This window comes from Tachysurus vachellii, chromosome 26 (genome assembly GCF_030014155.1).
Source record: "Tachysurus vachellii isolate PV-2020 chromosome 26, HZAU_Pvac_v1, whole genome shotgun sequence".
Classification (NCBI taxonomy): domain Eukaryota; kingdom Metazoa; phylum Chordata; class Actinopteri; order Siluriformes; family Bagridae; genus Tachysurus; species Tachysurus vachellii.
This window is the reverse complement of record NC_083485.1, coordinates 5,562,406-5,589,526: the sequence shown is the minus strand read 5'-3', so window position 1 is coordinate 5,589,526 and position 27,121 is coordinate 5,562,406. Positions and strand designations below refer to the sequence as shown.

General features: G+C 41.0%; 2 protein-coding genes across 8 annotated transcripts in view; both read left to right on the top strand.

The window, feature by feature from the left end:
- Positions 1-10,866, top strand: part of specc1 (sperm antigen with calponin homology and coiled-coil domains 1) — a 73,632-nt gene extending 62,766 nt beyond the window's left edge. For 6 of the 7 annotated variants that reach the window (XM_060862583.1, XM_060862582.1, XM_060862585.1 and 3 more), the window contains 3 exons: positions 1,746-1,862; positions 5,380-5,439; positions 10,265-10,865. In XM_060862583.1, the coding sequence (XP_060718566.1) occupies positions 1,746-1,862; positions 5,380-5,439; positions 10,265-10,354 (267 nt within the window). In that variant the 3' untranslated portion in view covers positions 10,355-10,865. Of the gene's footprint in view, positions 1-1,745; positions 1,863-5,379; positions 5,440-10,264 lie in introns of all 7 variants that reach the window. The other variant, XM_060862587.1, reaches the window with a different exon arrangement.
- Positions 10,867-13,923: 3,057 nt separating this feature from the next.
- On the top strand, positions 13,924-27,045 carry adora2b (adenosine A2b receptor). Its single transcript, XM_060862784.1, has 3 exons — positions 13,924-14,055; positions 14,289-14,722; positions 23,810-27,045. Exons 2-3 carry the CDS (start codon positions 14,403-14,405, stop codon positions 24,540-24,542), a joined length of 1,053 nt encoding a protein of 350 aa, XP_060718767.1. The 5' UTR covers positions 13,924-14,055; positions 14,289-14,402; the 3' UTR covers positions 24,543-27,045.
- The last annotated feature ends 76 nt before the right edge of the window (positions 27,046-27,121 follow it).

Here is a 27,121-nt window from a genome sequence, read left to right as displayed (position 1 = left end):
ACTACAATGTCAGCTAGTCAAGATGGGAAGCAGTAAAATAAATCAGAAAAGCAGTTCAGCTGAGAAAGATTCATCGAGAATGTGACAGTGGTGTTTATAGGGTTCTTCTCATGCTTTGCTTGAGTGTGATAATTGCCGTCACCTCCCGCTGCAGGCTTAAGCTTTAACTGTCTTTTCAATGCCTTCTTGTTTATCATGTCATTGCTCATAGTGACCCTGAGAACAAAGATTCTGCAGAGCCCAACATCACAGGGTGTTTCAAGTGATTTTTATGAAGAGCCACTAAACCCAGGAGAGCCACAACTGGCCTCTTGCCCTGTTCCCAAAGTCAGCCATGCACAAACATACACACACACACACAAATACTAGAGCAACAACTGCACAGGGAGATACAAAAGGGACAGGAAGTCTAGCAAAGGACAATGAGTTAGGAGTGTGACGTCTTGCACGTGCAATCCATCTCACCATTTTCCTTCTGTTGCACTCCTTGGCTCTCTTTCCTCTCCTGTCATACAGACACACTCATTTTAAATGCATGACATCATATGAGAGCTTCTACACAACGCCCCCGCGTCTATCCTGCTCCATCTTCCCCTTCCATCCTTTTTCTCTGTGTGTGTGTATGTGTGTGAAAGAGTGAACGTGCCGTGCCACATGTTCCTCCGCTCATCCTTTCCACTCTTAATGTGTATAACGGCTCTGCAGGTGATAAAGAGCTCTCAGGGACTTCAGTGACATTCATGAGGCTGAGAGCTGAAAACTTCACAAGCTCTGCTTCACCAGGGTTAATCAAATGAGTCTGCAAATTTGCCTAGAGATCATTTAAATATCTGGATACCAAAAATATTCTTGTATTTGTTAGCCTAATTCAGTCTTTAGTCCAGGTTGGATACTAATGAAACAAGTGAAGTATTATTGTAGACTGAGTGTTAATTGTTTCCAAACATGCTTCTGGTCTGATTCTACAGACATGCTCGTATTCTTCAGTAATGACGTGTGTAAACGCGACCCATTAGAGTTTAATGATATTGTGGCAGCAGTGAGGTTATGGTTTAGATTTAGAGGTCTATATCTTTCCAGCACCGTGTTGCTCGTGAAGAAAGCTCTGGGTCTAAAGGAAACCTCAGTGTGAGAGATTATCTTCAAACGGAGAACACCAGGAACAGTGATGGATCTCCACAGAAGTTGCCATCCTAGCAAAAGCTCAGATGTTGACCTCGCAGAATGTCTGGACATTTGTCCTTGATCTGAAGCGGAATGGCAGCTTTGTTAGACAAGGATCTATAGCACAACACTAAGTCCACCTCCGAACGGCTCGGAAGAGACAAAATGATGGATTTTGAATTACTGAGTCATGGTCTTTACTTCAAATGTCTCCAAGGGTTGCTGAATGAAAGCAATGCAGCAAGGAAACATGATCCAAAATTCCTCCACAGCGGAGTGAAAGACTCAATGACAGAAGTGTCAGGTTGCAGTAGTTCATGCTAAAGGTGCCAAAAGCCGTTATTATGTTTAGGGGCAGTTACATGGTTCACACAGGTTAATACACACAATGCAGAAAACTTATATTAGGTTTTGTATGAAGCGCTTAGTGTGCAAGTGTAACAAATACAGGGCAAGTACTTTACAGTTCTCAGGCAGCACACACAGTGTTGTTACATTCTAGTTACAGGTAGATTGATAAATGCAGGAATGGCAGAAATCTGTATTGATTTATTTATTTTTTTTGTTTTCCTACTCTGTAGAACGTTGATGTGACTAATTTCAGCAGCAGTTGGAGTGATGGTCTGGCCTTCTGTGCACTGCTACACACATATCTGCCGGCACACATCCCTTATCAAGAGCTCATCAGCCAGGACAAGGTACCCCACACACACACACACACACACACACACACACACACACACACACACACACACACACACATACAAACATTTTTGTTAATATTTTATTATATCTTTTCATGTGACAACCCTGAAGAAATGACACTGTGCTACTGTACAATGTAAAGTAGTGAGTGTACAGCTTGTATAACAGTGTAAATTTGCCGTCCCCTCAAAATAACTCAACACACAGCCAGTAATGTTTAAACCACTGGTCACAAAAGTGAGAACACCCCTGAGTGAAAATTAGCCATTTTCTCTCCCCATTTACTCATTATTGTTACAAGGTTTTGTCACTGGAAGTTCAAAATGGCACCTCATAGCAAAGAACTCTCTCTGAGGATCTGAAAAAAGAATCGTTGCTCTTCATAAAGATGGCGTAGGCTATAAGAAGATGAAGACCCTGAAACTGAGCTGCAGCATAGTGGTCAAGACCATACAGCGGTTTAACAGGACAGGTTCCACTCAGAACAGGCCTCGCCATAGTCAACTAAAGAAGATGAGTGCACGTGGTCAGCGTCATATCCAGAGGATGTGTTTGGGAAATAGACGTATGAATGCTGCCAGCTTTGCTGCAGAGGTTGAAGGGGTGGGGGATCAGCCTGTCAGTGCTCAGACCATACGGCGTACACTGCATCAAACTGGTCTGCATGGCTGTTGTCACAGAAGGAAGACTCTTCTAAAGATGATGCACTGAAAGACCATGTGTCTCACATGTCTCATCAGACCACATGTCCTGTGGTCTGATGAGATCAAGATAAACTTATTTGGTTCAGATGGTGTCATGATGGCATGTGTGATGACAATCAAGTGAGGAGTACAAAGACAAGTGTGACTTGCCTACAGTCAAGCATGGTGGTGGGAGTGTCATGGTCTGGGGCTGCATGAGTGCTGCCTGCACTGGGGAGCTACAGTTCATTGAGGGAACCATGAATGCCAACATGTACTGTGACATACTGAAGCAGAGCATGATCCCCTCCCTTCAGAGACTGGGCCCTAGGGCAGTATTCCAACAAGATATCAGCCCCAAACACACCTCCAAGACAAACACTCACTTGCTAGAGACACTGAGGGTAAAGGTGATGGACTGGCCAAGCATCTTCAGACCAAAACCCTATTGAGCATCTGTGGGGAATCCTCAAACGTAAGGTGGAGGAGTAGAAGAGGACTCCAGTGGCAACCTGTGATGCTCTGGTGAATTCCATGCCCAAGAGGGTTAAAGCAGTGCTGGAAAATAATTGTGGCCAGACAAAATATTGACACTTTAGGACCAATTTGGACATTTTCACTCAGGGGTGTTCTCACTTTTGTGACCAGTGGTTTATACATTAATGGCTGTGTGTTGAGTTATTTTGAGGGGACAGCAAATTTACACTGTTATACAAGCTGTACACTCACTACTGTACATTGTAGTACAGTGTCATTCTTTGTGTTGAAAAGATATAATAAAATATTAACAAAAATGTGAGGGGTGTACTTACTTCTGTGAGATACTGTGTAATCTTCTTTACTCAATACACAGACACCTATATTAGATAAAGAAGCTTTATAGCTACTGTCAGTGTCGGAACCTCGAGATACAAGTTTAATTCGTTCCGTGACTTTGCTCGTATCTCTAATTGCTCGTATCTCAAAGCGGGGTTGGAGGAGGGAGTTTAAATCGCAGCAGCAGCGACGCTCTACAGTAGAGCGGCTCTATGAATGGGAATTTAAATGGTCGGTAATATGGATGTCGTAACCGTATTGGTGCGTGTCGTGGACAGCTGATTAACAGCTGATGCACGCTTGACGACGTGGCCTGCCAGAACTAACGCGATGCTTGATTTCTCTTAACTTAACTGAACTTGATTGCTACAATTTCTGTTTTCTTTACATTAATTTTGCTTAATTTTCTTCATCGCTTTTCTCTTCACTTGTTTTTGCCTTTTTTGTCGCTCTTTCCTCACTAACATCTGCCGGTCGTTTTAATAAAAACCTGTCCGGTCGGTGTAGTCGCACAAGTTCAAATTTTTTAACAGATGGTCGGCACCTCACGCAGCCCCTTTGCGACTCTCCATAGGAAATGAATGACTTAGGAAAGGCGGCTTTAACCGAGTGAGAAGCTGAGGCGGGGAAACAGAGCACACGTGGTTGTTGGGGATCTTTGTTTCGGCGGCGGCAGCTCGGATGCTCATATCTCAAAAATTTGCTCGTATCTCAAGCCAAAAATATGGTCGAATCACAGCTCGTATCTCAAAAAATTCGTATGTCAAAGCACTCGTATCTCAAGGTATCACTGTATTATAGCAGCTATAAACGCTCATACCTTCAACAGCTTTCTATCTTGAAGAGATGAGACAAATAAACCGTGCAGCTCACCGTATTACAGAGAAACCACAGAGAAAGTGAAAGTCCTGAAGCTCAGACTGCTGACACCAGAGACTTCAGGAGATGCAACAACGATTTTATGGTTTTATTTGTTAAATAAGGGCATGTTTTAAATCCATCTATTATTAGCCTTATATTATGTGGATCTGTTACTGTATAAAGGTAAAAGTGTTGTTATTATATACTCGGGAGTTTATTTTTGACAACACAAGCTCTTTGTGACATTATTAACACTCGCCACTCATAGGCCAGGTCTATTGTTCAAGTTTGCTCCTGATACCTGATGCTGTTAGTCATCAAACATGGCGTGTAAGACCTCAAAGCGTCCCCTCTCCACCTTTGTCTCTTATAACGAATCACTGGCAGGCTGTTGAAAGAATATATATTACCAGATGGCGTATGGACGGATGAAGGAACACAATGCACAGTAAACAAAGCGTCGTCCCGTCTCACAGCAAGGGTTTTATCACGGACACCTCTATAACTTTGACACTGTGAGCTCTGTGCATAAAAACAGCGTTAGTGAAGGTTTAGGAAATGACCGAAGGGCCGAAGCACCGATAGCGAATTATTTGGAGCTGTTTCTGTTTCCATGGTGACTGTAAACGAATCTAGCTTCTTGCAATACATTTGAGTTTAGCTTCCTGCCAAGGAACAGACATTCACTCGGCTGTAACATTAATTAATTAGTGAGAAATAGCAAATCATTCAGCTTTATTGATTGCATAAAGGCTCGTGATGAATAAATATGTTTGTTCGGTCGTTGATGATGGGAGGCGTGGAAAGAGAAGAACAGGATGTACTAACGTAATTATATTCTTTAGTAGCTTATGCTTATGGATGTAGATGAGCCACGTACAATAAGTACACAGACCAATTCTAGTGTATTGCCTAACTGAAATATTATGTAAACCAACATTAGAGCAGTAATTAGATGACTGTGCCATGACATGCTAACGTGGATAATATGCACAGATGTTTGTTTTTGGGTGTGTGATGTGTACGTGTCACATGTAGTGTGTATCGACAGCCACGTCTGTGTTTATTGTTTTTGATTTGGGTATTTGTTGCTCGGTTTGTCTTTCTGTGTGGTAAGTGACCTTTAACGCTTGTGTTTGTTTTTCCGCAGGGCCGCAATCTGACCCTGGCCTTCCAAGCAGCTGAAAGTATTGGGATTAAACCGTCTCTGGTGAGAAAACACACACACGCACACACCATACTCACTCACACACACACCACACTCACTCACACACACACCACACTCACTCACACACTAGAGGGCCAGATGTACGTGCGTGAGAATGCGTAACGCTAAGCTTGACATGCGCTCACACCGGGTCTTTCATTTTCTTTGGCTGATAATAATAAATAAAATGCACATGGGGTCCACTAGCGAATGTCCTAGGAGGTTTATAAGCAGCGTAAAAAAAGTGGAAATTGTCAAACATCCAGTCGTCAAAGTGCGAGAATTCATAAAAAGGAACAAAAGAACAGCTTCAAGCTTGAAATGCAAACAGCAACAGCTTCAGCTTGAAATGCAAACCACAGCAACAGGTGGGGGACGACTACAGAAGGAAATCATACAGCGCTCACGACCGCCAAGGTAACTGGTTTTGCAGTGTGTGTGTGTGTGTGTGTGTGTGTGTGTGTGTGTGTGTGTGTGGTTTTTGTTTGTGTGCAGCAACAATGATTCCAAAACTGGAGCAATCACACGCCACACAGATTGCAGCAGTTATTACTGATTAAAACGATCCAGACGCCAAGCAGAATGTGAAAGCCTTTTATTTTTAACATGAGATTAAAAGTGTGTTGATTTATCTGCATTTGCATTGTATTCTACTGAAATAATACACTCCGCTGAACTTATATACAGTCAGTTACATTAAAGATGTCCCATCTTCAAAAAGTCACAAGCTTCAAAACACCGACTGAGGAAACATCATTTGGAGGAGCTCCAGTGATCAATGGCAAAGGTGCTTTAAAGCTGTATTGGTGATTTGTGACCATCCAGCTCCAGACCAACACACTTTATCTTGTTTTTCACCTTTAATTCTTCACCTGTCTGTATTTTTTTATTGTCTTAAAGATGTTTCGATAAGGGCCATGTAGAAAAAGACTAAACTTATCTACGATCAAAACAAGTAGCTGAAATAAAAAGCATATTGGAATTTACAAGCTGCAATGTGGCGCCTATTAGGGAACTTTAAGAAGAGCGTCTTGGGTGAAACTCCCTCATAAAGCTGCTTGAAATGATTCCAAGTGTGTGCGTCCGTAATAAGGTAAAGAATTTCACACGTGAAGTAGATTTGTTTAACACTTTTATTGGTAACTGCATCATTCCTGACGCTTGGTGTTTGGACTCCCACCTCTGTCCTTGGGAGCCTCCTCAGGGTTCTCTGGTGTCCTCCCCTAGTACAAAGACATGCGTTGTAGGCTGAACGGGGAATAGGTGTGTGATAGATCCTGTGTGGCACATCCTTGGTGCCCCAGGCATCCTGGGATAGACTCCAGCTTCCCCATGACCCAGTAGCATAAGCGGTGTAGAGGACGAATGGATGGATGACTGGATGGAAGCTTCTGTTAGAGGTTCTCTGTCCAAATGTTTGACAAGTAAAACCTTTAACCCAGAGTTAGAAGCATACCTGCATTTATATGATGTCATACAATCGACTTGTATTTGCATAATACATTTTAACTGGAAGGCACAGGCTCCCCGTGACCCGAGGTAGTTCGGATAAGCGGTAGAAGATGAATGAATGATGAATGATGATTTTAACTGGATAAAGCTTTGTGTTTATGATGATAATGAGGTACACTGGCTTCAGAACATGCTGTGATAAGAACAGAAGCAGGATATTTAGTACAAAATTTAGTACAACGCACCAAACATTCCATTGTGCAGATGTGATGTTGGGCTTCTGACCCGTCCGATCTGCTCGAAGGAAAAGCAAATAGCTTTGACATAAAGCAGGACCAGACTGGTGCCCACTGCTGTCCTTTCCTTCTCTGTGTATCATTCTTCCTCTGATCTCAAAGCTAAACCAGATTAGATTTGTTTTCAGGTTTCTCTCTCTCTCTCTCTCTCTCTCTCTCTCTCTCTCGCTCTCTCTCGTTTTTTTTTTTTTCTCCCAGGCTCCAAATGATCTGAAGGACCATTCACATATCGGGATATCCGAATCACAAGTTTTTTGATAAGTTACAGTCAAAAGACAGTGGGTTTGTGTTGGCTTTTATTCTTTGGGTCATGACTCATTCAGTGCCTTTAAACCCAAACCAAAGAAACCGTGATGTGTTTGTGGACGGCTGGAACAGACACAGTGCCCCGATTTTTGGGAAGTGGTTTCTTATCTTTAACTTGCAGTAAAGATTTTACAGCTTGTCCAAACATCATCGAGACCATCGTGAGACATCGCATGATTGAAGTTCAGAGTTTGTTTAAAACGAAAAGGTCAGTGTTAAAATAACAGCTTCGTATGAGAGGTTGAGGAGAAAAAAAAAAAAAAGAATAAAAACCCTGGAAGCATGTGCAAATGCTTTTCTTCCCACAGGGACCCTGTTAAATTAGATTCATAAAATATTTAATGCTTAGTGTTTCAGCTCACTCCTAACTATTGCAAAGGAAATATCTGCAGGGCAGAGTGTATAGATTGCACTGGGGGAAGTAGTTATTGGTCAGAATAGTGACATGAATACAGACCAGGTATGAGATCTTGATCCCTTTATTCGCACAGTTAATGCATGGATGTGTGATGGATTACATGACGGGGGAAGGTTAGTCCTGATATGTACAAGTGTGTTTTTACTGATAGTATCACTACAGGTACTAATACCAAAACAAGCAAGCCAATGAGTATTAAGCAACCAAGGTGTTATAAATGACAGACCGCCATAAACTGCACATTGCACATTGATGCATCGCAGATCGAGAACAGTATAGAACGGAAAGGAAGCACAGGCATGTCAGGGTTCAGTGCTCAGTGAAGTGAACTGCTCTAAAAGTACTCATTATTAACAAGCACACGCTGACTGGTTCACACTCGAATATTGTTTATATATATTATATATACTCGAATATTGTTATCTGTGCTTACTGTCTTATCACTGAGCCAAGAATACCACATGTTGATTATACTGTACTGTGGTGTGATCACAGTGTGCAACCAGCACTTAAGTGTGTGTGTGTGTGTGTATGTGTGTGTGCTGCACTATTATTGGAACACAAATGATCACTGATGCCTCTTACTAACCCTGACACTGATGTCTGCCCCTGTGTATTAAGACTAATCCCCACATCCAGAGGAAAAGCCTTACTCTCAACACCCTGAGAAGCGATAACACCAATCCGTCCTCTAACATTCCCTTCTTTTAGGAATTTTGTCTTCTCTGAATTCGAACGTTGAGTTTCTTGAATTGAGGTGAGGCTGAGTTTCTGCTGTACGATGATTGTCGTAGGTTCAGATTGTGAGCCTGAACACACAGACAATATATACAAATATACAAGAGTAAGAATTACTGCAACACTTTTCAGCAACAGAATAACCTCTCTCTCTCTTTCTCTCTCATCTCACATCTTTCTCTCATTCTCTTTTATCTCATCTCTATCTGCTTCTCATCTCATATCTCTCTCTATTGCTCTGTCTCTGTCTCATTCTCTCTCTCACACACACACACACACACACACACACACACACGCCTGTATGCATGTGCTACAGTAACTCATGCCTTGTTCATGATGTCCTGTGTTCAGATGATGAAATGCTAATGGTGTTTTATGTAAAATTGATCCCAGTGTGATCAGAGGAACAGTGCTGTAGGCGTCACTAATCAATAGGTTATCAGCACAGCTGTGATGCTGTAACTTCCAGCAGGTCTTTATAAGACCACAGCCGTTTTTTGACTGTAAGGATTTGAACACAAGGTGACGAACGGTTTAATAAAGACATGTGATGATGTGTTTACCCGCTTTAATGTGATAACGACGTGGTTTTATCAGTTTGAACCCTGATGTGTGGCTATTCGAGTGTGCTGAGAGTGAGGACTAGAGTGTATTACACACACTGTGCTTAATGAACGTGTGTTAAAGGGACCTCAGTACCGTCAGATAAAAGAGCTCTTACAGTGCTGAATGAGAGTCTGGTCTAATGTGTCCTTTAACAGGAACTCCATTCATCTTACACATAACACGGATAGATTATAGATTGCACACCTCTGCAGATTGATTTTGAGACATCAAGCACAAGCTGTTCACACCAACCTGCTGTCAAGTGTCAAACTTTCCTTTCGAACCCATTACAACTGTACAAAAGTATTGATTGATTCATTCATTCATCTTCTGTAATGTAGGTCAGGGTCACTGTGGATCTGGATGTTAGGCACAAATACATTTTGGTTTGAGATTCACACACACACACACACACACACACACACACACACACACACGCTGGGAGGAAACCAGAGAACTTGGAATAACCCATTCAGACCTAAGGAAGTTCTTTGTAAGACGTGTTTAAACAGCTGAGCTTGTACTTACACAGTAAAACAGCAGGACTAGACAATAGACTGAGCTGCTAGGTTTGACTTCATGACTAAAAATATCATTTATGTACATCTTAAACGTCTTAAACATGTCGGTGTTAATGCTGGTTTGACGTCCTGTAGTCAGATACTAACTCTGATGAAGGGTAAAGGATGATGTGAAGCATGAACGAACACAGTTATTATGTGGAACAACATGTTGGTGTGAGGAAGAAATAACTGGTGTGTAAATGAACATGTTCATGTAGATGGAGGGAGGAAAGTTACAGCAAAACCTTAAGGCAACACGGTAAACTATGTGCACATGTGACATTTGTGTCTAACATCTCTCTCTATCTCTCTACCCATCTCTCTCTCTCTCCATCGCTCTGTCTGGCGCTCTCTTTCTGTCTCTCTCTCTATCTATCTATCTATCTATCTATCTCTCTACCCATCTCTCTCTCTCTCTCTCTCTCTGTCTGTCTCTCTCTCATGTTCAGGACATTGATGAGCTGATGCACACAGACAGACCAGACTGGCAGAGCGTCATGCAGTACGTTTCTCAGATCTACAAGTACTTTGAGACTTGACCCTTGAACGGAGGAAATACAAACTCACAGAATCCCAGAAGCTCTTTCGGCTTAATTTCCACGCACGCCATCAGGATGTGGTATAGACACATGTACAAATAAAAATATAAAAACATAATAAAAACCACCACAGAGCTGCTTCTCAGCATCACTCTTTCATAATGCTGCCTTTTTCACATTTCTATATTCTGAAGTACAGATGAAGTGATTGGTCCGGACTGTGTTTGTGTGTTTGCTTGGAGTAGTTATTGTTTTTGTGTGTAAAAGCACAGTACAGATGTTAGTGTTCTACTGTTTACAGAGAATGGATTATATATAGTATTTTTAAGCAAAGTATTTTTGAATCTTCCGTTGATTCTTCCGTTAATTCTGTTTGAAGCATACAGAGGTCATTAAATGCAGCACTATTTAAAAGTCGCCGGTCCGTCACATCGTAGTGCCAAATCTCTTCACACTAAAACACACATGCTGAATATTACATGGCTTAGAAGGAAATAAACATGACTGTGTTTAAAGTCACAAATGGATTTGTGTGCAGAGTCGGACTTCTTTATTCCCTCCGTCTTTATTTGTTCTTTTTTATTGGCACCAGTGCTGTCATTTTGTCTGGGTGTCAGTTTTTTTCCCGTTTAAAGGATTTTAGCTTTACAGGGAGTGCAGAATTATTAGGCAAATGAGTATTTTGACCACATCATCCTCTTTATGCATGTTGTCTTACTCCAAGCTGTATAGGCTCGAAAGCCTACAACCAATTAAGCATATTAGGTGATGTGCATCTCTGTAATGAGAAGGGGTGTGGTCTAATGACATCTACACCCTATATCAGGTGTGCATAATTATTAGGCAACTTCCTTTCCTTTGGCAAAATGGGTCAAAAGAAGGACTTGACAGGCTCCGAAAAGTCAAAAATAGTGAGATATCTTGCAGAGGGATGCAGCACTCTTAAAATTGCCAAGCTTCTGAAGCGTGATCATCGAACAATCAAGCGTTTCATTCAAAATAGTCAACAGGGTCGCAAGAAGCGTGTGGAAAAACCAAGGCGCAAAATAACTGCCCATGAACTGAGAAAAGTCAAGCGTGCAGCTGCCAAGATGCCACTTGCCACCAGTTTTGCCATATTTCAGAGCTGCAACATCACTGGAGTGCCCAAAAGCACAAGGTGTGCAATACTCAGAGACATGGCCAAGGTAAGAAAGGCTGAAAAACGACCACCACTGAACAAGACACACAAGCTGAAACGTCAAGACTGGGCCAAGAAATATCTGAAGACTGATTTTTCTAAGGTTTTATGGACTGATGAAATGAGAGTGAGTCTTGATGGGCCAGATGGATGGGCTCGTGGCTGGATCGGTAAAGGGCAGAGAGCTCCAGTCCGACTGAGACGCCAGCAAGGTGGAGGTGGAGTACTGGTTTGGGCTGGTATCATCAAAGATGAGCTTGTGGGGCCTTTTCGGGTTGAGGATGGGGTCAAGCTCAACTCCCAGTCCTACTGCCAGTTTCTGGAAGACACCTTCTTCAAGCAGTGGTACAGGAAGAAGTCTGCATCCTTCAAGAAAAACATGATTTTCATGCAGGACAATGCTCCATCACACGCGTCCAAGTACTCCACAGCGTGGCTGTCAAGAAAGGGTCTAAAAGAAGAAAAACGAATGACATGGCCTCCTTGTTCACCTGATCTGAACCCCATAGAGAACCTGTGGTCCATCATCAAATGTGAGATTTACAAGGAGGGAAAACAGTACACCTCTCTGAAGAGTGTCTGGGAGGCTGTGGTTGCTGCTGCACGCAATGTTGACGGTGAACAGATCAAAACACTGACAGAATCCATGGATGGCAGGCTTTTGAGTGTCCTTGCAAAGAAAGGTGGCTATATTGGTCACTGATTTGTTTTTGTTTTGTTTTTGAATGTCAGAAATGTATATTAGTGAATGTTGAGATGTAATATTGGTTTCACTGGTGAAAATAAATAATTGAAATGGGTATATATTTGTTTTTTGTTAAGTTGCCTAATAATTATGCACAGTAATAGTCACCTGCACACACAGATATCCTCCTAAAATAGCTAAAACTACAAACAAACTAAAAACTACTTCCAAAAATATTCAGCTTTGCTATTAATGAGTTTTTTGGGTTCATTGAGAACATGGTTGTTGTTCAATAATAAAATTAATCCTCAAAAATACAACTTCCCTAATAATTCTGCACTCCCTGTAGTTGTGGTGAATTAGTCTCTGAAATTGGTTCACAGACTGTCACTGCTGCTGATGCTTGCTCTGAAATCCATTGTACAATAGAAAGAAGGGAAAGTCACAATGACACCCGCTTTTAGAAGTCTGCAAAAGCTCATTAAAGCGTGTGATGGGACAGAAAACCTGGCATGTGGACGCAGACACAGACAGGAATGTTTGCTTTTCACAACAGAATCCAAAGCAAACATGGCTGCCTTTATGGAGAAATCACATCCATGTGATCGTGTAAACTCAGGTAAACACTTTATCATGTGAATCATGGGAAGTGATAGCTCACTGGTTAAAGTGTTGGAATACTGATCGGAAGGTTGTGAGCTAAAACCCCAGCGCCACCAAGCTGCCACTCCTGGGCCCCTAAGCAAGGCCCTTAACCCTCAATCACTCAGCTATATAACTCAGATAAATGTCTCTCTGGATAATAGCGTCTGATAAATGCTGTGAATGTATATGAATATAATGAAATAATAAACACATGGATCAGGAGGAAGAGAAAATTCACACTATTGCAAATGAAATACGAAGAAGTGAATTTACTGAGATATGACGAATCGTGCGTCTACAAAAACCACAGTAAAATACATGAACTGTATTTAAAAATGTCATGTCAAATTACATAACCCAAATAAGAAACAGTGCTGCTTTTAAAACAAGTTATCGAGGGAAAAAAGAGAAAGAAAAAACGAAAAAAAAAGGTTTTCATCTGGAAAAATGAAGTGTGTATTACATCTGAAATAAATCATAAGGGGAAACAATTACCAAATAAATAAACCCTGTGAAAATAATACATCAAAATAAAGTAATTAGGTTAAAAAAACATTTTTACAAACACCATGTAAAGAAAAATAAATAAAGTGCAATCAAATCAAGTATGGAGGAAGAATCCCACGCCAAGTGGAAATAAATGACAAAAAAAAAAAAAATCACAGTTTAAAAAAAGAACTAAATGATAACAAAATGATCAGAGCTCTGGAAGAATAATCACAACAATAATAAACTAATCTTTATTTCAAATCTAATCACTGGAAATAAATGAATCACAAAGTCTTTATGTCTATGATTACTTAGTGCCCACAACAGCTCGTGACCACGCCCCTTGTCTATCCAGGCCACGCCTCCATGTGATAAAAAACATCACTATGAATTCATTTATAGTCGGTTGTTCTAAACTCTAGTTATCTGGTTATTTTTTCCTCTTAACCATCCGGTGTGTTCAAGCGGGAGTCTTTACAGCACTTTTTTCCTCTTATCCCACCTACTATAGAGTTGTTTGTTGTTATATGTTCAGCGTGTAAACCGTGTAGAGTTACTACAAATTACCACAAGGGGGCGTGGCCTGGTCCGACAGTGGGCGTGACCACGCGCTGTTATGGGCACCATCTAAAAGCCATGTGTTGGAGTCGCATTTCCACAGCGCAGCTGCAGAGGGTTACAGTAGAAGTAAAACAACCGAGGGTAAGAATTCATCTTTATTCTTTAACTCATTCCTAATTCTTTTTTTTTTTTTTTTCCAGCACGTTATTAAAGTTACTCCTTACTTTTAAATAAACATCATTAAACATCATAGTTTTGCGTGTTTATTCAAACTCCTTGTAAAAAAAAAAAAAAAAAAAAAAAAAACACAAAAAAAGCTGTGACTTTTAAAGTAAGAAAATGTTGTTTGTTGGTTGTTCTTTAAATCCACATAGATGGCATTTGACGCACATGAGTCCTGTTGCATGAGGTGGTGTTTGGCAGCGCGCGCTCCGGTCCGCGCTCTATCCGTGTTCTCGTAGGTGACGCGCGCGTTTCTCCTCGCTGACATGAGTACTTTCTACATCACCGTTGAATTGATCATCGCTGTGCTGTCCATTGTCGGCAACGTGCTGGTGTGCTGGGCTGTCGCCATCAACTCCACTCTGAAAAACGCGACCAACTACTTCTTGGTGTCTCTGGCTGTAGCCGACATTCTGGTCGGGTGCCTCGCCATCCCTTTCGCCATCACCATCAGCATCGGGCTGCCTTGTGACTTCTACGGCTGCCTTTTCCTCGCCTGTTTCGTGCTTGTGCTCACACAAAGCTCAATATTCAGCCTCCTGGCGGTGGCCGTCGACAGATACCTGGCTGTCAAAATTCCTCTGAGGTGAGTGTGAACTTTACAACTTTAGACTTGGAACAAAAAAAATGGACTGATATCTTTTTAACAGGGAGGGAAAAGATTAGGAATGACTTTTTAATTAGCCCACTGCTGAGATCCGAGATCCGTGCTGTCACTCAAAGCCTTTAAACCTTTGACCACAAGGATTTAAGCTTGATTAGGGTCAGGCATGTTTGCTGTTCTCTGATTAACCCACATGTTCTCCATGACGAATATCAACAGCCTAAATTTGCTTACGCAATAGTGTGAGATTTATTGTGACTGATTTCAGGACTGGTGTCACATCCTATAGTGTCACCCACAAAAACAGCCTGTATGCACGTGTTACAAGGAGCCAAGCATTTCCTCTAATTACTGCCAGACTGTGTCGTGTGTGCATATGATGAAATGCTGATCATCTATTGCGTAAAACACTGCGTCTGATAGAAAGACCTAGGGCGATCAGAGGAACAGTGCTGTAGGCGTCACTAATCAATAGGTTATCAGCACAGCTGTGATGCTGTAACTTCTAGCAGGTCTTTATAAGAACACAGCCGTTTTTTGACTTTAAGGATTTGAACACAAGGTGACGAACGGTTTAATAAAACGTGTGATGATGTGTTTACCCGCTTTAATGTGATAACGACGTGGTGCGTATCCTGTGTGTATCTGTTTGAACCCTGATGTGTGGCTATTCGAGTGTGCTGAGAGTGAGGACTAGACTGAATTACACACACTGTGCTTAATGAACGTGTGTTAAAGGGACCTCAGTACCGTCAGATAAAAGAGCTCTTACAGTGCTGAATGAGAGTCCGGTCTAATGTGTCCTTTAACAGGAACTCCATTCATCTTACACATAACACGGATAGATTATAGATTGTACACCTCTGCAGATTGATTTTGAGACATCAAGCACAAGCTGTTCACACCAACCTGCTGTCAAGTGTCAAACTTTCCTTTCGAACTCATTACAACTGCACAAAATATGATGTACGATGATGTAAAGAAAGTTAGTAAAGACATTTTTAAAATGGTATCAGCCTGAGCTGGGCTTCATCACTGATGGCTCATCTATTAAAATATATTATATTCTATAAAATGTGCACAAAGAAAGCATCACAGTAGCATGCTGACTCATTTATCACTAAACTGAATGTCACTCATTTATGGTTTGCTGGTCAGGGATGTAGTGGAACACTAGGCATGAGTAGGAACGCATCATATTATATCACACTCGTTCCGATCTAAAAGAGTCATAGCCTGTCCTGGTTGGCACCTTGGGCTTTTTTTTGGGAGGTGGAAGGAAAAACAACACCATACAACATTAAAATGTTAGTTTTTCCGTTCCACAACAACTGTCAGGCTGGGTACAGAACATGGGTTGCTCATAGTTTCTGTCTGTGTCTAAGTGAAAGTAAATAAGACTGTGATCTCAGACGAGCGACCGAGTGTGTTTCCGCAGCTGTATATGCGTAGGTGAAAGTATAACACCCCGTTGAGGTTTCAGCGTGCTCGTTTGCCTCTTTGGTTTCTGACTCATTGGCTTGTAAGAAGTGCAAATACTGGGTCTGTTCCCAATCAATATACATGATTTAACGGGAAGCAGACTTGACTGTTCCCACCACACACCCTTATGGTTTTCATTGAACAGTAACCACTGTGTGAATTTCACATTCACTAGGCCACCCACTTGCTCGAACACAAAGCCTGGGGTAGTGCGTGGCTGCTTGCCTGGTGTCTAGGGACTGCAACTCTCTAGAACTAATCTGAAGCATGGACTTGCATTCCAATGCTCCTCCATTATTGTACCCAAGGCGAGCTGTAAGGTGGAGGAGGGTCGCTGTGATGTCAGTTTCACTTGCACAGAATGGTCCTCTCTCATCATTTATCACAACAGCCAAGAGACCGAACAGTCCCAAGGCAATTATTACATTTCTCTTTCACAGTTTAAGCAGATTATTCTTGAAATATATATCACAAGGTACAAACACAAACAGTTTAATATTTAACACGTTTTGTCTTTGGAAACATGAGCCATGTTACAGTAGTAGGAACATAGATTTCAGTTGCACTACAAGAAGTTCTAGCAGTGTCCAAATTATAGCTGATGGTTGATGGTTGTTCAACTGCCAGACACAGAGAGGTGATAAAGGACAAAAACAGTGTGTTAATCTGTTAAACTATACTAGGGAGATGAACACTTTTGATAATGGTGAGGAAGGAATCACACCAACTATAACTTCTCCGTAGGACTTCAGTTGGTTGGAGATCTGATTGACATCATTTTTCTTCTTATCAAACCATGCCCTGTAGGATGGGGGCTGGGTCATGCTGTTCTCCCAGTGGAGAAGTGGACACAAACCATGACAGTAAAATAAATAAATGTCCCAAACAGTAGACCAGAGAAAGCTCACTGTCCGGGGTTAAGGAATAATATTAACATTCTCTTGGTTTATAGAATATGGTGATGGGTGTCATCTTGTGTATATGGTAATCAAATTCACATTCAATTTATTTGTATAACACTTCACATTGTCTCAAAGCAGCTTCCTTCGGAAGGAAAAGAATGAAATATAATAATAAGAAGAAAAAGAAGCAGAAAGTTTAAAATTAATGTAAAAATATTAATTTAAAATACTATCTATCCCTACCCTTAATGAGCAAGCCGGAGCTGACGGCGGCAAGGAAAAACTCTATATGAGGAAGAAACCTTGAGAGGAACCAGATTCAGAAGGGAACCCATCCTCATTTGGGTGACACTGGACAGTAAATAATATAAAATATAAACAATGTCCTTTCTACAACAGTTTATAATAGTGCAACCGAGAGCTCCTGAGGAACTAATGGGCCATCGCAAACTCTTGAGATCACCATGGACCCAAAACGAATTCCTTCCTGTCAAAGTCTTTAAATGATTGCTGATAAAGACCAGACCATACAGCTGACTGATGCAACATTGGTTCAAAGAAGGCATGACAGTCTCCTGTAGCCCCATCCACAACTTTAAAAATAATCACACCTTCGTAAAAGGTGGTGCCAGGGATGATTCATCGGGCAGGGTGGGTGATTGGGTAAGACTAATGCACTGATCCACCACCAGTTTACTTAACCAGAAATTTCCAGCCTCTTACACTGATGTCTTTTATACAGGCCTAAATGCAGACGTCACATTAGTCACAGTTCCTATTTAAACGCAGCCGATAATGATTGATGATTCAGGCAAAGCCCCAATAATGAGCCATCATTCAAAGTAATTTAGATCTTTTCCTCTTGCCATCTTATGACATAGATATATACACTATATGTCGCATTGTATATGGCAGTACATTGGAACGAATGCGTCAACTAAGCCGCCATCTTGGTACGGGGGACCCCCTCCTCTTAATGCATCAGCGTCAATGTAGGCAAAGAAATAAAATCACCATAAATCGTCATAAATACCATCTTCTAGTTTTTTTTTGGTCATTCCAAAGGTCAGATATGTATTTATCATTAAGTCCAGAGAAAATTTAAGGTTTTGATATTAAGATAATCTACTTTTTCACAATATAATGCATAGTGCTAGTAGGTGTAAGTTTATTAGTTACATTCTTCCACTTGAGTAAACTTCAAATGAACAATCACTACTTACCTTATAGCCTACTGCATGCAACACTGCTACAATGGTGTGACTATACATGTTCATTAAAACATTTAAATTGTATTGGTTTATTAAATAGGGGGGCACAGTGGCTTAGTGGTTAGCACGTTTTCCTCACACCTCCAGGGTCGGGGTTCGATTCCCGCCTCCACCTTGTGTGTGTGGAGTTTGCATGTTCTCCCCGTGCCTCGGGGGTTTCCTCCGGGTACTCCGGTTTTCTCCCCCGGTCCAAAGACATGCATGGTAGGTTGATTGGCATCTCTGGAAAATTGTCCGTAGTGTGTGATTGCGTGAGTGAATGAGAGTGTGTGTGTGCCCTGCGATGGGTTGGCACTCCGTCCAGGGTGTATCCTGCCTTGATGCCCGATGACGCCTGAGATAGGCACAGGCTCCCCGTGACCCGAGGTAGTTCGGATAAGCGGTAGAAAATGAGTGAGTGAATATGATACACAAAGCAATTTGCAGCTGGAAGCAAATCACAAATTTGAGAACATAATGTGAAAGTTAGATAGTTGAGGTGCTAAAGACTGTTCAATCTTTTATTTATTCTTTTCCCCCAATATTTTTGCAACATTAAATAAGTAGTCACATAAACCAAAAAAAAACAAGTTTGACTCTGAGGCTGAACTGCCAACCTAACTGGTGACATCCTTGTCAGCTTATGACATTAAAAAAAGTGTCTAGTGTCCCTGCAACTTGTCCATGACTGACGTCTCTGTTTATCACTTGGGAATCTACAAACAGATTCAGATTCTGATTATTTTATTTAATGCCATGTCATCAATCAAAAGCTATTTTCATGGCAAAAAATTTCAATTACAAATACACAAATATCATATAAATACAATAAAAACAAAACAAATATAAACAAGTCATATTATACTTTTTGTTTTATTAACATAAGATAAAATTCAAACCCTTTTCAGACATAATGTCATTAAATATGTCTTTAAGTGAAGTAACTTGATAAAAGAGCATTCTGCTTGTGTTAAGTCCAGGACAATCTAATAAAATGTTTGACAGATAAGGGAATCTTACAGAACATACATAAAGTTGGGTCTTTTCACCTTTAAGCAAAAAAGCATGGGTCAATTTTAATGTCCTTATTAAGAGCTTCGGACTCTACAAACATTGTCGGTTTTCCTAACTGTCAAAAACTAATAGGTAACTAGCATGGATTAGCTGCGGTCGTTAACCAAGGACTAAAACAAACCAACGGAACAAGAAATATAATTTCCTAACATTCAATATCATAAAACACATTCTCACCTGTGAAATGTAATCCCTTGCTGTCTGGTTTTTAGATTTCTTTCATTTGAACAACCAGCACAGAAGTCCGGCATCGTCCATGCATTTGAGGTAAAGGAGCACCGTACAAAGATGGCGGCGGTTTTGACGCATTTTTAGGACCCCAATGCGACATCTAGTGTGTATATCTATGATCTTATGAGACCAGCTGGGGCTGCTCAGCATTTCTATACATGCCCCTGTGCACTGTGTAGAATGACTGATTAATCGTATCACTTTTTTTTTCCACAAGTTTCCTTAAAATTCCTTTAAACACCTGTGTATTGTGGGCTGTGTGTTTTTGTCCAAATGCAACTCTTTTTAGAGTAAAGCAGGAAATGCATGCTAAAAAAAATTCATTAGAACTCACTGCAGGATGTGAGAGACTTATTTGCATATCCCTGTTTTTTCTTGCTCATTTTCCTATCAAAACATCCTTCAAGTTACTTAGAGAAGGTAATGGACGCGAATAAACATGTTTGGAATCACTCGGTGATCGCTGGGGACAAGAGATTGCTTGTTATATATTCAGTGTAAGTTTACATGATGGTGACGAGCTGTGACGTGAGCTGGAGAGTCGCAAATGTCTGCTCAAAAAGTCACTAGATCCCCCATAAGAGGTCTAACTGTTGCCAAGAGCAAGAGTAACTACACTTTAGTCATCTGATCAAACACAGAGATCAACTGCCAGTACATGTTACTATATAAAGCAGAGAATCCTGAGAATTATTGTATTGTTTAGCTCCATTACAATGTTTGACTGTTTTGAAGCATCATGTAAACACAATCCAGGTTTCCACAATCTGTCACTTTCCACAATCTGTCACTTTTTCTCTTACTCTCTTGCCTTTAAGGCTCATTAGCAAGGACATCTGTGCTGACTGGAGAAAGCTTGGAGAAATGGCATGTTGCATTGGCACGAGTTCAACGACATTCAGCTAAGTGAAGTAAAAACCTTCCCATAGCTGCACCATTTTTCCCAGAACAAAATAAGTCAGAAACCACTTAACATAATGCGACCCAGCCATACGTTTGAGTCAGAGTCGCATCCTAAGTGTGAAAGGGGAGAAGACGGGATTACTGCAGGATGGAAAAAAAAAAATCTGTTTAACCAATTCAATAATGTTTCTTATGACAGTAAAAAGAAAATGTCAAACATCATCATTTCATTTAGGACATTTAACTGTAACAGCTGACAGTTTATATCAGATAGAAACCACATGCAGTAAAAAAAAAAAAAAGCTTTCAGTAAGAACGTTTTGGGAAATCCTGTTTTGTGTCCAGATGAAAATTTGTCTTCAAACACACTGGAATTTCTGAACAAATAAACTAAAGCCATTTGTTTATTGTATTTTAATTATTTGGAAGGGTGTGCACTGAAGCATTCTCATCTACTCAGCCAACAGGACCACAGCGTTTTGGCATTTTTCCCCCACGTCACTGAGCTTGAAGCTCTGCTACAGACTAGGACATTAGTTAACCGGAGTGTTTTCTGAGAGTGGGGGGTTTCTTGCCAGGCCACTTGCTTTTAACCTACATTCATCTAGTTTTCCTACTACATTTTGAGGGGTAGCTGTGGTTATCTGTCCGTTTAGCCACACAAGCATTAATGAGCTCAGGGACTGATGTTGAATGAGACAGCCTGGGCCACAGTCAGCATGCAGTCCAATTTATCCCAAAAGGTGTCCAGCAGGGTACACAGTGTAAGGTTGAGGATCTTGTTTTCTGCACATGGACATTTTCTTGCTGGAACAGGTTTTGGCCCCTTAGTTCCAGTGAAGAGAAATCTTAATGCTACAGCATACAGATCCCTACTTTTTGGAAACACACGAGTGTTATCCAGTTCCAGGATCCCCAGTTTTATCATGATCTTGGGCAGAATTTTGCATGTTCTCACTGAGCCTATGGTTGTGCTCCTCAGGTTTTTCTAGATTCTTCACGAGAATATGTAGGTAGGTGTATTGGCAAGTCTAAATTGCCCCAAAGGTGTGAACAACTGTTTGAATATGAGATTTCAACCATGGAGATTTTCTGCTGCATGCACTGTGTTCCTGCTATAAGAAGGGATAATATAGCGCTCGCAGTAAACCTGAAAACCAAAGTTCTCCTCTCCACAACTCACAGAAGCGTTCCAGGGTTTATTGTAGAACTGCCATCTAAAATGCCTCTGCAAGAGTGTAGTGGACATGAGCTACATGGTCTGTTTCAACTTTAGGTGTATTGGCAAGTCTAAATAGCCCCCAGGTGTGAGAATATGAGATAATGGCATTCCAGCCTTGGAGTTTTTCTGCTGTTCCTAGGATAGACTCCAGATTCACCACACCCCTGACTTGTATGAAGCACTGCAATATCATTGCAATATGTTTGTGTTGGTATATTAGCACAGTGTACTACTACTGTCTTTGCATGGGTGAGGCTATGGTTCTTATTAGTATGGAGTATAAAAACAAATTAAGTGACGAGTCCTTCACAAAGTAGGATTCTGTTCGCAGAGCACATTTTCCTTTACAATCAAAGGCTAATAAAATGTCATTATCCATGACCTTTAATGGCCTGCACATTTTGGCTTTAAAAGTTCTCTTATTAATGACACCGCTGACCTTTAAGATTAGCTTTGCAGTGACCCTGTTAATAGTACACGGTTCAAAATAAAGACCAAATTCGAATGCTTTTAGATCCTACTTAAAGAAAAACTACTTAACCTACTTCAAGAAAAGTCTTAAAGAAATAAAAAGCCCAGAAAGGAAATTCATTTTAATAAAAGCAGCAAGCCAGAAGCTTCTGACAGAACAGTAGACACTCACTGGAGAAGCACATTATGAAATGCGGTCCATCAGAGAAAATGGTAGCTGTATATCACAAGCATTCAATCCTCCTAAAGTTAAGCCTTGACTCGAACCAGAAGTGGCAGAAGATGGAGATGGAGTTGTGTGAACTAAGGGAGCTGGGATGGATGATGACGATAATCATGACACGACTCATGCATCTTCACTCAAATGTCAAGTGAAGAAAAGAAGAAACAGAAAAACCTCCTAACAACCAAGCAGTGAGGTAGAAGAAGGACTGCAGGATCTAAGTACTATCACAAGACATTTTAGTATTGACTTGAGCTTGTCTTGAATTTACTGTCATTTGTAATTGGACTTTTTTAGGTCTTGTTCTTGCTAAATATAGTCATAGCCCAAATGAAGCTACAAAGTAGGCCAAATAAACGCCTGGCTTTGAAAAGAATGTAAAGTGATCTTGACTTGGCCTTTTAAGACTCAGGGCAGTCCGAAGGCTTGTAGGAACCATTCAAAAAGCAGACATGGACAGGAATAAAGGCTGCATTCAATAAGACTGGTGAAGACATACAGTACAATTACATACAGTATATGATGTATGCCAGTGATACAGTCATAGATTTCAGTGTGGAGCTTCTCTTACTGATAGCACTCTGGACAGTTTCTGTTCTTAGGGAAGAGAAATGCAATGTGCGGATTAGGTGAGACTTGAATAATGCATCCTAATGTGTAATTTACTCCATCGGAGTGGGCAGGCTTGGCAGGGTCGGAGATGAATTGCCTTGCGCTGAAGAGTTTGGGTCATCGCTCTGGTCTCACTATGTGTAGGTCTGAGCTTGATTCTTCTATGCAAGTGGCGCTGCTACAAAAGAATGGAATAAAACACTTTTGGAAAGACATTTTTGAACTTAAGATTTTTACTTGACGGTTTTTGTCATAATCATAATCACAGAGATTTTATCATTCGCCTGAGGACAGAATATTTAAACAAAAGATTCCTGTTTGGTTACAAATATGTAGTTGGCAAGAACAGCAGTGGTCGTAAAGTCCATATTAACCTTTGCTGGCAGACTCATTTCCTCTTTCAGCACATCACAGTTTAATTAGCTTGGTCTAACTCTTTTAGACCAACTGGAAAATATCAAAGTCAAAGTAGTATTGCTTCAGTTAATGCAAATTGTATTTGCAATAATAAACAAGTATGAAGGTAAAGTGTATGGATAAAACGAGTGACTGATCTACAGTGGTCCAGCCTTTAAAGCTTTCCTGGAATATAGCCAACAGTTATCAGCAGGGTTTTTGTTGTTTCGTTGTAACTACAGACCTTTCACTCATATCTCTCTCTCTCTCTCTCTCTCTCTCTCTCTCTTTTTTTTTTTCCAGGTATAAGGAGCTGGTTACAGGGAACAGGGCCAGAAAGATCATTGCTATTTTATGGATTCTATCATTCATCATTGGCCTCATTCCATTTGCAGGCTGGAACAAGAAAGCCAGCGCTTGCAGTAAGCCTGAAAACCAAAGTTCTCCTCTCCACAACTCCAGCACAGAAGTGTACCAGGGCTTCTTGCAGAGCTGCATTCTAAAATGCCTCTTCGAGAGTGTAGTGGACATGAACTACATGGTCTTCTTCAACTTTTTTGGTTGCGTACTGCTGCCCTTGGTCATCATGCTAGGCATCTACGTCAAGATTTTCACGGTGGCTCGAAAACAGCTGCGCCAGATCAAGCTCGGAAGCGTGATGGGCAACGGCGAGAGCCGCCATCACCAGCACCATCGTGGGCTCCTGCAGAGGGAAATCCATGCCGCCAAGTCTCTGTCCATTATTGTAGGCCTCTTCGCCCTGTGCTGGCTTCCTGTGCATGTCCTCAACTGCCTCACCCTCTTTACGCAAGTGGACAAGCCCGACTACATCATGTACGTGGCCATCATGCTCTCGCATGCCAACTCAGCAGTCAACCCCATTATCTACGCTTATCACATCAGGGAATTCAGGAACACCTTCCGGAAAATTCTGGCACGCCACTTTCTTTGCCGTCGGGAAGAGTTGTACCTGAGCTCCAATGGAAGCACCAGAAACAGAGAACAGATTACCATGACCATCGATCCTCTGTTATAGGTCATGAGACACTGGAAATGGCATTTTAATTTAATCAAATCTTATTTTTAATGAGCATCATTCAAAATCAGTGGAGCAATGTTTACACACCAGAGAAGAACTGCAGGAATGTGGATTGCGTGGCAGTTTATGAGGACTGAAAGGAAGTGTATCGATGACACTTTGAAAGCAGATGTCTCTGGAACTAAAGCAGGGAGCAAAATGCTTCTCATCTAACACTACTTAAGACAGCGGAGATCCAGGAAATGTCTCCTCTTTATCCTGACACGACTAACAAACTCGAACAAACTGAGCTCTTCATTCCAAGTCTTAAGGCGCAGACATTATATGCCTGCAGACATCTAGACCCGCCTACAGGTGAATCCTGGTAATGGACAGAGACAACAATAAATAAAGGTGGAGGGAACAATTCCCAGAATGCATCAGAGTGGGAAAATTCCTTAAAGTATTTACTTAAAGTCCATTTTGAAGGAAATGCAACAAATTGTGAAGGACAGTGGAACAAAATGCCTGAAAGAAAAAAATCTAACAGTGTTTAACTATAACTTTTAAAGTGTTGTGCTTAAATATTTGAGACTGTTTTAATAAACCTTTACAATTTAGGTTACTATAGAAAGCTCAGGAAAACCATGTGGGGGTCCAGGAATTGTCTTAAAGAAATTCAGTCATTGAAAGTTTGGGCCGATCGCCGGTTTTTGAGTGTTATCACTGTTTAAATGTTTAAATCTTAAAAAAACAGATTAGGTAGATGAAAACATGAGTTCTTCTAATTCTGGAAACAATACGGTCTGTTTCTGAAGTATTTCCATGCTCCAAGGTTCTTAAGCCTGTTTGTTTTTGCTAGTCACTTTCTGTCATTAGACATTTTTTTTTTTATCTCACCAAATTTCCAAATGTTGAAAGGGTATTATGTCACTTTATATAGTCTCTCTCCCACATACCACACCAAGCAGCCCCAGCTGCCCTGGTGTTGGACCTGGGGGTTATTGTCCCCATCATGGGTGCGTCACTGGGTGCAAACTGCCCCAAGGGCACAGTTTGTCATTGAACGTCCAAAGCCTAGAGCAGAGAGTGTCTACTGCAGTGAGATTTAAAGTGTGACAGTCGGGCAAAAAAAGTGTCTGCAGCAAAAAGATTTAAAGGGTCGCCTGTGAGCTGGCAGCCTCCTACCTCTTTAACACTGTTCTAACAAAAATACTGTGAAGCTTAGCCACTGTCCTCCACAACTATTTAAATCTATACCATGTGTCTGTAAAAATCTATTCTAATTAAGTATAACTATTTACATGTAGACCAATTTAAGGATGTCATTACAAGGTGAACAGCAAGTGCATATCGATGGCACTGAAAAATGAGAAAACCCAAATGTTCTAAAGTTCGCTACGTAAGAACTTGCTGTTATAGGAATATAATCAGCAATGGGGCAGTAACTTATCATCCCAAAGCTCATTAATTTACAAGAACCATACTTTCCTGAAGTGTATTAATCTTCTTATACCACAGCACTATATTTTTTTTTTTTTAATTTATTTATTAAAAACGTACATATTGAAAATGTCACCATTCACCAAGCACACAGTTCCATCACAAAGCCTTTTCTGCTTGTTGGGAAACTCTACAGCTTTACCTGCCGTCTCACAGTGCTTATGTTAGAGACTCTTTAATATAAACACGTGACCTTGCCGTGCATCTGGCGCTACTGTCTGAGCTTCTCCAGCTGTGGCACAAGGACAATTAAAATACCCCGGGTGGCAAAGAACATTGTTTTACATCTCCTTGTTTTAGTGGGATCAGAGACTTGCTTGACAATTCAGTTCATATGACATTGAAATGTCTGCCTTTTATAAAAGATACGAATCTATTTGTTCACAGGATCACTGACGGAGACACAGTGTGTGCTTGATCAGAGACACAGTGTGTGCTGGAGTGATGCACGGAAGTTCTTATAAACGACATGACAAACGTATTCTAATATACATCCTTCTGAAGCCAGACGAGGCAGCGGTAAAAGGCTATATATCGATTAGAAGATGCAGTGAGGCAGGTGAATACGAGCTCTGTAGGTTCTTAACAATACTCGTTAAGCCTTTTAATTCTCTTTTATTACTACTCTTAAGGGCTAAACTGCAGGAATGTGCCAAAGCGAATGGACATTCCCTTGGAGACCAATCTGTACTGCACTGTAGGGGTGTTAGCCGCCGCTTTACGTGCGTAGGAAATACCTGGAAATACGTTGTGTACTTTTAATAACTTGTTAAAAGCAGAAAATTGACTTGGGGCAGAGAAAATGCTTTCTGTTCAAATCCTTTTTAGTGAAATTGAGTGTTGATGATCTCCTCCGGCTCGAACAGACCTGTCGCTAGAGAGACAGGAAGCCTTTGAGAGAAGTGTGTTTTTAAATGTGCTACAGTGTTCATGCTACACTTACCAGCGTACACTGTGGTTCACAATCGATGTTGAGTATTTGTGTTGAAGTGTTATCACAATATAATTGTCAGCTTTATGAAGCAGTCCTGTTATTTAACATTAAATATATGTATGTACGGTGACTTATTTTGTTAATAAAAGCCCTTTATATA

Bases quoted from the DNA above. Each gene is read 5' to 3' on its own strand.
- adora2b (XM_060862784.1), top strand. From the start codon at position 14,403: ATGAGTACTTTCTACATCACCGTTGAATTGATCATCGCTGTGCTGTCC. The intron at 14,723-23,809 runs GTGAGTGTGAAC...TTTTTTTTCCAG, and splicing joins GCTGTCAAAATTCCTCTGAG to GTATAAGGAGCTGGTTACAG.